This window comes from Eptesicus fuscus, chromosome 6 (assembly GCF_027574615.1).
Source record: "Eptesicus fuscus isolate TK198812 chromosome 6, DD_ASM_mEF_20220401, whole genome shotgun sequence".
NCBI classification, from domain to species: Eukaryota; Metazoa; Chordata; class Mammalia; order Chiroptera; family Vespertilionidae; genus Eptesicus; species Eptesicus fuscus.
In genome coordinates this window covers 103,611,563-103,622,452 of record NC_072478.1, presented here as the reverse complement: position 1 = coordinate 103,622,452, position 10,890 = coordinate 103,611,563, and the positions used below count along the sequence as shown (strand labels likewise).

Below are 10,890 nucleotides of genomic sequence, written 5' to 3'. Positions count from 1 at the left end.
TTAACTTAAACTTCTTCTAACGCCACTTCTTCAAAATAGACTCGCCCAGGCCGTGGTATTTTGTGGCAGAGCCACACTCAAGGGGCCAAAGAGCCGCATGTGGCTCGCGAGCCGCAGTTTGCTGACCACGGTGTTAGTGCATCTTCTGTGGCACTGAACTTGTTTGTGTGTGTGTGTCTTTTTTAATTAAAAATATATTTGTATTGATTTCAGAGAGGAAGAGAGACAGAAACATCAATGGGCCACCTCCTGCACGCCCCCTACTGGGGATCAAGCCCACAACCCGGGCACGTGCCCTTGACCGGAGTCAAACCCAGTACCCTTTGGTCCATGGGCTGCCAACCTATCCACTGAGCCAAACCAGCTATAGCCTTGTGTGTATCTTTTTTAAAAATATATATTTTATTGATTGTTTACAGAGAGGAAGGGAGAGGGATTGAGAGTTAGAAACATCAATGAGAGAGAAACATCGATCAGCTGCCTCCTACACACCTCCTACTAGGGATGTGCCCGCAAGCAAGGTACATGCCCTTGACCAGAATCGAACCTGGGACCCTTAAGTCCGCAGGCCAAAGCTCTATCCACTGAGCCAAACTGGTTAGGGCAATGTGTGTATCTTAACCAACCTTCTAGAAGAGGGCAAACTCCTTGAGAACAGGCACTGTTTAACCGATCTATGCCCTTTAGGGACACTTTATCCATAGAATGAGCTCAATAAACACTAGTACAACTGAACTGAATAGTGAAGAAGGGGTGAGATCAGCCAAAACTAAATTAGAGGAAACGCCAGGCTACTTCCCATGTCCTTTCTTAAAGTTTACTCAATTATTTATTAATTTATTTTTAATTGAATTTATTGGGGGTGACATTGGCTAATAAAGTTATATAGTTTTAGGTATACAATTCTTGTACAATTCTATAACACATCAACTGTATGTTGTGTGTTCACCACCCCAAGTCAAATCTCTACATTTATTTTTAATTGTGGTAAAATATATGTAACATAAAATTGGCTGTCTCAGCCATTTTGAAGTGTACAGTTCAATAGTGTTCAGTATATTCACATTGTTGTGCGGACAATCTCCAGATCTTTTCATACCCATTTAACAACTCCCCGTTCCCCATGCCCCTCCCTAAGCCCTGGCAACCACTATCCTCATTTTCGTTTCTGTAAGTTTGACTCCTCTAGATGCCTGATATAAGTAGAATCATACAGCATTTGTCTTAACACACATCCGGCTTAAGACACTTAGCGTAAGGTCCTGACGTTTCATCCGTTTGTAGCCCAGGTCACAGTGCTGAATAACATTCCTCTGCTATGTATGGACCATACTTTGTTTCTCCACTCACCTGTCAATGCATGTTTGGGTTGCTTTCACTTTTTGACGCTTGTGAATTTTTTCCTGTTTCTTAAATCGATGCAAATGTATATATTTTTAAGTTGATCTCGTTAAGCCTAACTGTGTCTTCCTTTTTGGCAGCCTTTTTGAGAAGCAGATGTCGAGGAGCACAGGGAAGTGACGGTCAGATACCAGTTCTGTCCGCTTTATCCTCTGTGAAATGAGAAAAATTCTTAATCTCGGCATTATATTTGTGATCTAGTATTGGCCAATAGCTCCCTCTACCAGTGAATCTGTCAAAAACACTGTATCACACTGTCCAAAGGGAAAGCCAGCTAGGATTTAGCCACGGAGTCATAAGGCTCCTCCTAAGCCGACCTGGAAGGCCCAAAGTTATGGGAGAAGCTGAAGGCCCAGCATGCTTCACTTCTCATTTGCTCAGCACATGTGTATGGAGTATGTGCTGTGGGCAGCCGCCAATGATTACAGCATCTACCATGTGAGTGACACCGAATGCAGAAATATTGTCTGCCTTCAAGGCGTTTCAAGTCAACTTCAGCAAATAAATCAGACTCTGGGCAGTGTGCACCAGGGACCCCTGGGCAGTCCCTGGGGCTCTCCCTGCCGCCCCGAGGGCCTCTCTTTCCCAACCATCAATCTGTGATGCAGATTTTCCTTCCTGAGCTTCGCCCAAAACATCTTTTGGCAGATTGAAGGCAGAAAGAAGCACTGTAGGAATCCACTGGTCAGACATCAAGGAATTTTGCAACAATGTTAACACCATGTCCCTCTTCTCGCTACTTTCTTTTCATTTTATTTTGGAAAAGATAGTTATTTTATATAAAAATGTTAGTTTCTGTTAACATGCTTTGGGTTTATTACATTTAAAAATTATTTTTAAATGAATTTCAGGGTCAAGATTTTGTTTTAATTTCTAATGTGGCGAATCATGTGATTGATAGAACCCACATAAATGTGAGCGTCTGAGGTCCTCAATAATTTCAAGATGTGGAAATAGGTGCTGAGACCCAGAAGTGTGAGAGCCACTCGTAGAGGCAAAGCCTCAGAGGCAGCCCCAGTGGGATGAAGTAAACAAAAGAGCTGCTCGCAATGCTGTCGTGCGACCCCCGAGCAGCCCCTTTCCCAAGCCCAGCCCCGGAAATAAAGCCTGGCCCGCTGAGTCACAAGGCCACGGAGTCACGAGGCTCCTCCTAAGCCGACCTGGAAGGCCCGAAGTTACAGGAGAGGCTGAAGGCCCAGCATGCTTCACTTCTCATTTGCTCAGCACATGTGTATGGAGTATGTGCTGTGGGCAGCCACCAATGATTACAGCATCTACCATGTGAGTGACACCCATGTGCCACTGAACGAGGTGCTTTGCATTACCTGCCTCATTCAGTGCTCACAACACCTACCACAGAGATTATGAAGTCCATTTGACATAGTAGGGAAAGAGACTCATATTTGTAACTTGCCCAAAGGGTGGCTGTTTTTTTATTTTATTTTATTTTGCTTTTAATTTTTTAAAAATATATTTTGTTGGTTTTTTACAGAGAGGAAGTGAGAGGGATAGAGAGTTAGAAACATTGATAAGAGAGAAACATCGATCAGCTGCCTCCTGCACACCCCCTACTGGGGATGTGCCCGCAACCAAGGTACATGCCCTTGACCGGAATCGAACCTGGGACCCTTGAGCCCACAGGCTGACGTGCTATCCACTGAGCCAAACCGGTTAGGGCAGGGTGGCTGTTTTAAATGGCAGACTGAGATCTGAATGGGAGCCTTCATAGCTCCTGTTCTTCCCACTAAGCCATGCTGCCCCTCCTAGTTCAAATAGTAAGTCAGCAAAAACCCCTAAAGCACACACTTCTTAACCAGAGAGAGACCTTTACTGCATAAAATGAGACCTCTGACCCCGTTCCAGATTTAGGGTGTGCTTGATTCTATTTCCAATGGACAAAGAATATTTTATTTAATATTTGTGCGCACACTGAGTGGCCAGATTATTATGACCACCTGACATTTGTAGGCAAATTAGCCGTACACTGCATCGTATGGGATATGGAAGCCGAAGGCCTGTTCGAACACCTTTGCTGTCTGCAGTTACCAAGATAAAACGTCTCCAATTCGCACAGGAACACAAGGATTGGACAGTCGAGCATTGGAAAAAGTCATGTGGTCCGATGAATCACGTTTCCAGTGAGAATTTTGCGGAAACAGCATGAAAGCATGCACCCCACATGCATGAGTACAACCCTTCAAGCTGGTGGGGGCAGTGTTATGGTTTGGGGCATGTTTTCCTGGCATGATCGGGGCCCTTTAATTCATATGGAACAACATCTGAATAGCACAACATACCTAAGTATCGTTGCTGATCCAGTTCATCCTATCATGTTGATGGCGTATCCCAATGGAGAAGGCTTCTTCCAACAAGACAATGCGCCATGCCACGGGGCTCGTATTGTGCAGGAGTGGTTTCAAGAACGTGAGGGAGACTTGACCTTGCTTAGGTGGCCCCCACAATCACCAGATCTCAACCCAATTGAGCATTTGTGGGACGAAGTTAAAAGAGCCATCAGGCAGCTGGTTCCACAGCCATCAAATCTCACAGAACTGGACAGTGCTATTCATGAGGCATGGTGTCAGATTCCTCACATCACCTTTCAACATCTCGTGGAGTCAATGCCAAGAACAATCGCCGCAGTATTGAAGGCAAAAGGTGGCCCAACGAAGTACTGATGGGGTGGTCATAATAATCTGGCCACTCTGTGTGTGCGTGTGTGTGTGTGTGTATTTGTAGTGAGAGGAAGAGAGAAACATCGATGTGAATTGATTTGAGAACACAGATTGGCTGCCCCTACCCCCCACCCCTGCACATGCTCCTGGACCAGGGATCAAAGCTGCGTGTGTCCTGACCAGGAATCAAAACCGCCACCTTTTGGCGAACAGGATGATGCTTCAAACCAACTGAGCCACACTGGCCAGGGCGGCTTGTTTCCATTTCAATTAAGGTGTTCAGGCAATAAATCAACCTCACGCAGCTGCTTCAATCTGGATGGCCTAGCTTTCTCGTCAGACTTCTTCCTAGATCAAACTTTTAGTAAACACCCGATGCAAAAGGCACTGGAAACAGTGGCTCCTCCGGGGAGAGGTGAGTGCCTGAGAGTCAAAGTGACCAGGAAGCTTACTTTTCACTGTGTGCCTTTGTACCTTTTGATGTTGTGTCATATATAAGTATTCTTTAAAAAAATGCTAATTTAAAGGAACAATGACCAACGACCCAGGCTAGCACCAGATGGGAACGGCTCTCTCGGTCAGGAGAGCTCTGTCTGGTCGTCAGAGGATTCAGTTCGTGCCTCCCCAGCTCGACGGGCAGCTCTGTGGCTGAACATCTCGTGCCGGAGTGCGGTATGAAAGCAGGCATTCAGGAGCGTCTGTCTGAAGTTTCACAGTTTGGAGTCTTCCCAAAATAGCACAAGGGGACTCACTCAAGGGAATGGACATGTGCAAATTTGATGAAAAGGTCAGTAGGAAACTGCTTAATCCAGTCATTCCAGAAAACACGCTAATAGCCCAGGGCCTGAACCTTGACAGGCAGGCCCACCCAGCTGGCATTCTCCAGCCCCCATTTCCTGCAGCCAAAACACAATACTGCTACCCTCAAACCCGCCCCTTCACTCAAGAACCAGCATTTGTCTGAACTTCCCTGAGAAAAACTTTTCCCTCTGCGCCTGCAAACAAACCCACTTCCATTCTCCTGTGAGAGACAATAGCTAAAGTTTGCTCAACTCTGTGCTTTACATGCAGAATCTCAAGGAATAAGCTCTCAAGCTCTTATCTGTATCACTTGTATTGAGCAAGTTGCTGCAAGCAAGCCAAGTCTGACTACTAGAAAATACAATTTTATCAGGATTGGCTGGAGCCTAGGGCTCCGACAGGCATCAGAATATGTTGGCGTGCCCTGGCCGGGTAGCTCAGTTGGTTAGAGCGTCATTCCGATATGCCAAGGTTATGAGCTCGATCCCTAGTTAGGGCACATACAAGAATCAACCAGTGAATGCATAAATAAGTGGAACAACAAATCAATGTTTCTCTCTCTAAAATCAATTACAAAAAGAAAAAAGAATGTCATCCTTAAACTTAATCTAGTATGAAATCTGATTTGCATGCAATTTTTGGGGTTCTACAACATGTTGCTTGAGAATAAAGACAGCCCGGCCGGCATGGCTTGGTGGTTGAGCATCGACCAATGACCCAGGAGGTCACGGTTCAATTCCCGGTCAGGGCACATGCCCAGATTGTGGGCTCAGTCCCCAGTGTGGGGGGTGCAGGAGGCAGCCAATCAATAATTCTCATCATTGATGTTTCTCTCTCTCTCTCCCTTCTCCGAAATCAATAAACAAAAATATTAAAAAGATATTAAAAAAAAAAAGAGAATAAAGACAAATCTCAAATACAAGCAAACTACAGACCTTACTGGTTGACCTACTGATGATACTGACTAGACATATAGCTCAGCATGCTAATAACATAGCTGCTGTGTGGGGCACCTTCTCTATTTCATATGCTGTGTAAATTATGGATATTCTAATCCACAATTCCCCAGTCTTACCTGATGCATTTTAATGAACAGATCGTTTATCACAGGGGAAAGGCAGGATTTCAGACGTGGCCCTGGAGCTGAATCTTGAAGAGTAATTTTAAGTTAGATGTGGGATCTGAAACTCAGATGGCAGTGGGGCCAGGCACTCAGGGACATGGGTGAGCTGGAAAGGGAACGGCCAGCCCCTGGCTCCACAGCCGATCCTGCGCAGCGTCAGGGCCCCGTGCAGCCAGAGGAAGCACAAGACCGACGTTTCTCTACGGGTCTCTTAAGTTTTAAATGTTGGAAATTAGTTTTTAAAAATCGTGAAAAGCAACAGGGCAAACCAAATCTATCTGTGCGCTGATCCTTGCCTACAGGCCATCTATTTTCCGAGTTAGCCCTAGGAGAGAGGAGGGACATTTTAGTAACATGGAAATGGCACTTGCAAAGTCAAGGCCTAGGGCAGGGCAGCCTGGCTAGGGAGCTGCAGGCCATTTGGTTTGGTGGGAGCACAGGGAGAGGAGCTACAGGGCAATCCGCCAGGCCCTAGACGTGGGTATGCAAAACAGCACCAGCTGCTCACTGGGGCCGTGCATTTCAGTTCACATCATGATGGCCACTGAGTGGAACCAACCCCTGCATCAGGCCGCAGCCCTATCCTGTCCACCCCATCAGTGTGAGGGTCCAGGCAGGAGCAGGCCATCCCACCAGCTGTTCTGCTGCTCCACAGATTAAACTTATGAAAGGATGGCAACTGGGATTGATAGTGAGATGGACTTTATCTATAAAACAACGCAAAGTCTATTTGAATTAGGAAACATTTCCAATTTTTATTCATAAAATTAACCCAAACAGCAACAATAGATATACAGAGCCACATATCAATAACAAACCAGGAAGGAAACAATACATTCCAGAGACATCTTGAACGATTTTAAAGGAATACACACCAGGCTAAAAACCTACAGCTAAACATTGGTTACACAACAGGTAACATTTATTCCTGCATTTTCTCAATAAGTTCTTCCTTATATTTGCCTTTCTCTTTTCCAACTTGTCGAGATTTGGCTTTGAGAATTTTTTTCCGATCTTTGTCCAGTTTTGGCCTGGTGAGAACCACCTTTCAGGAGTGAGAAAACAAACAGACCTTTGTTTGTGCGTGTGAAGGGTTTATAACCGCGGTCAGTTTGCACAGCAGGGCCCCTCAACAATACCAGCCTAGCTTCTTCCTGCCACCCAGCCTCCTAGCCCTCTAATTCCCGAGGACCAGGACACCGCTTAGAGAGTTTAGTGATATGAAATCTCATTCGGGTTGGGAGAAATTACATGACCAGCATCTTTCTGGTTTGCCTATCCTCCGTTGGCTGGCAAATGCATCAAGAAACATCTGCATTCCGCCCTAACCGGTTTGGCTCTGTGGATAGAGCTTCGGACTGCAGACTGAAGGGTCCCAGGTTCAATCCCGGTCAAGGGCATGTACCTTGGTTGCGGGCACATCTCCAGTAGGGGGTGTGCAGGAGGCAGCTGATCGATGTTTCTCTCTCATCGATGTTTCTAACTCTCTATCCCTCTCCCTTCCTCTCTGTAAAAAATCAATTAAAAAAAAAAAAAAAAGAAACATCTGCATTCCCCTGCCAGCTACTGGACAACACAGAGATCATAAGGTAAGAGCCTGACCATTCTGCCCTAAGGATCTGAAACTGGGGAGACACCCTACAATACAGTGTGTAAAGTGGGAGTGCAGAGGAGGAACATTATATCCCACAGGGTGGGTGTGAGGGCCCCGGGAAGAAATGTTCTCTCCTCTGGACATCATCTAGTGGGGAAGTGAGGTCTGGAATGCCAGGGAACCCCCTGCTACCTGCTTGAAGACAGCCTTCACCAAGGATGACAAAAACACAAGAAACCAATCTGGTCCTTGATATCATAAGCCAGTGACTCTATCAAGCCTTCCTGATCTCCCCCGGGAGGTCCCTGCCAGGGTCAGCCGTGTAAACTGCACCAACACGTCAACCACTCTCACAGCTGCACCAGGCTGTGTGACCACCACTGCCCAGGCCCGGCCACACCTTGCTGGGGTGAATGCCCACGTGGACAGCTGTGCCGTTAGCCTTCTCACGCTGCACCCGCTCGGTGTAAATGACGTATTTCTTTCTGTACACCTGCACTACCTTGCTGTTTTGCTGACCTTTGTAGTGTCCTCGAACCACCTGAGAGAAAATACAGAAGAAACCCACACATTTCCAACGCATGGACATTAGTGAGGACACTATCAGGAACACACAGGCCAACACACTTTATACAAAACAGATTAATCCAGGCAGTCAAAAAGTCAGCTTTTTTTAGGTATAAATCTGCTTTGTGTTATTCTAAGTCAGGTGGAATTTCTCTACCTGAATTTTTTTCTTTTCATATCTGAAGGACAAAAAATTCCTTGAACTAGGATGGCCATCACAGAACTAATCCTTAGAGTAAAAGATATAATCACCGTACACCTAAAACTAATACAATGTTATATATCAGTTATATAAAAAATACAATCACTCTGAAGTCCTAAACAAAGAACGGTTAAAGACTATGTTTTCAAAACATAATTTATGACCTAGAAAAATGCTTTAGAGAAAAAAGGAGAATACAAAGCTATACATATAGAACATAGTCTGAATCTGAATCTTGTATGTATATGTTTCATATATATAGTACATAACATGATGAGATTGAAATGTATCCAAATGTCCATAATGGCTGCCAGTAGACAGGAAGTAGAATTACAAATGACTATTTTTAAAATTTAAATTCTTCCAAATTTTAAGATTTCTACAATTAATACAAATACTTTATAGTCAAGACAATTTTAATGTTCAATTAAAACCTTGTGGGCTATTTTTGCATACTGAAAAACTGCTCACACTCCAACTCTATTAAAAAAATCAACCCCAAAAATAAATAAATAAAAAATAAACCAGATTATGGTTTCCCTGAAAGCAAGAGCCTATTAAACAGTAGCGACAAATAGGTGATGTTCATTAATAAGCACAGAGGAAATACCTCATATAAAGAACTGGAGAGGCACATCTACACAATGGAATACTACTCTGCTGTAAAAAAGAAGGAACTCTTACCATTTGCAACAGCGTGGGTGGACCTGGAGAGCATTATGCCAAGTGAAATAAGCCAGTCAGAGAAAGAGAAATATCACATGATCTCACTCATTTGTGGAATATAAAGAACAACGTAAACTGATGAACAAAAATAGAACCAGAGAATAGAAGCATCCAACAGACTGTACAACCTATGAGGGAAGGCGGAGGGTGCGGGGGTAAGAGATCAACCAAAGGACTGTGTGCATGCACATGAGCATAACCAATGGACACAGACAGTAGGGGGGTGAGGGCATGTGCTGGGGGGTGGGAGCGGCCGGGGAGAGGTCAATGGGGAAAAAAGGAGACTCCTATAATACTTTCAACAATAAAGAATTTAAATTAAAAAAAAAAAAAAAAGAATTGGAGAATCTCAATACTCCTGAAATGTCTACCCAGGTTGTTCAGAGCTTACTTACCACGGTGAAAGCCCACCGCACTCTATGTGACCAGAGACTCCCACGGAGGTCTGGGGAGAAGCTCTATGAACATGATCCAGACTGAAGGTGTTGATAAAGCGAGTCCAGAGGAACAGCTGGGATGGAGAAGCAGACCAGCGCTTCACCCAGTGGGGTGGGCAAGACGAAATCCAACGGACTGAAAAGGTGAGGAAGAGGTGAGGATGGCACCCAGGGTCTGGTTGGGCAACTGGATGGATGGATGGATATGCCGTTCTTCCCCAGAGGCATGGAGCATGGGGGGAGGAAACAGATTTTAGGAGAAAATATGCTGAATTGTTGGCACCTGGAGACATACATTCTAGTGAAAAATTCTATTAACAGCAAGAGGGCCAACTGGGTCCGCAACAAAGGCCTGGGAGGCATCTCCTGAAAGCCCGGTGCAAAGAGCTACCCTGAGCACTGCCTGGCACACTAGCAGCCAGGGGCTAACCAAAACACAGCTTGCTTGGCGGACACGCTATTTTTTTTTTTAAATTTATTTTATTGTTTTTTTTAGAGAGGAAGGAAGAGGGATAGAGAGTTAGAAACATCGATGAGAAACATCGATCAGCTCCCTCCTGCACACTCCCTACTGGGTATATGCCTGCAACCAAGGTACATGCCCTTCACTGGAATAGAACCTGGGACCCTTGAGTCCGCAGGCCGATGCGCTATCCACTGAGCCAAACCGGTCAGGGCAACGGACACACTATTTTTTAAAATAAATTATTAGTAGAGAATTGAACGTGAATGCTGTTCATTAGGCTGGGCAGGTGCTCTCTGGTGGCCCTGGGCCCCCATCTCCGGTCTAACACCTCGGCAGGGGCACAGTACTGGCTGGAGGTGCTGAGGGCAAGTGAAGGGAGGCTGGGACTCCCTCACGTCCAAGCACACACGGCATTCTGAGGCCAAGGCGGGGCCTGCGTGCTCCGCGTCTGGGTCCTTAGAGCCCGAGGGAGACGAACCTGGACCTCACGGTCCTTGCGGACGGGCATGGAGCGGACCTTGTGCTTCTGTCGCAGCTCCTTGGAGAGCGGGGAAGGCATGATCTTGCGGCGCACGTGCGAGGGGCCGTTGAAGCGGCGTTTGCTGCGGTCCGAGGTCACGAAGGGGTTGAACTTCATGGTTGACCCTCTGCAAAGAGCGCGAGGGAGGGATGGGAGCGGCGTTCAGGGGAGACCCAGGCAGGGCCTGCCCTCCATCGGGCACTCCTCCCCATCAGGCACTCCTCCCCAAGTGCTCTACGAGGGGTGGCCTCGAAGGAGGCGACTGATGGGGGAGAGCGGGACAGGTGATGGCTTTGGGTGTGAAAACCCAGCAGGGCGTTGCCTGGCGGCGTGGCTCAGTGGCTGAGCATCGGCCCATGAACCAAGAGGTCACAGTTC

The 10,890-nt window shown here is 46.2% G+C and overlaps 1 protein-coding gene across 1 annotated transcript; it reads right to left on the bottom strand.

Moving 5' to 3' along the window:
* Positions 1–6,735: 6,735 nt before the first annotated feature.
* Positions 6,736–10,683, bottom strand: RPL26L1 (ribosomal protein L26 like 1). The gene is made up of 3 exons (XM_008147605.3): positions 10,471–10,683; positions 7,995–8,135; positions 6,736–7,045 (listed from the first exon to the last, which is right to left on the bottom strand). Exons 1-3 carry the CDS (start codon positions 10,627–10,629, stop codon positions 6,923–6,925), a joined length of 423 nt encoding a protein of 140 aa, XP_008145827.2. The 5' UTR covers positions 10,630–10,683; the 3' UTR covers positions 6,736–6,922.
* Between the last annotated feature and the right edge of the window lie 207 nt (positions 10,684–10,890).

Coding starts and splice junctions, on each gene's coding strand:
- RPL26L1 (XM_008147605.3), bottom strand. CDS start 10,629: ATGAAGTTCAACCCCTTCGTGACCTCGGACCGCAGCAAACGCCGCTTC. Junction 8,136..10,470: donor GCAAGGACCGTGAGGTCCAG/GTTCGTCTCCCT, acceptor ATTTTCTCTCAG/GTGGTTCGAGGACACTACAA. Junction 7,046..7,994: donor TGGGCATTCACCCCAGCAAG/GTGTGGCCGGGC, acceptor CACTCCTGAAAG/GTGGTTCTCACCAGGCCAAA.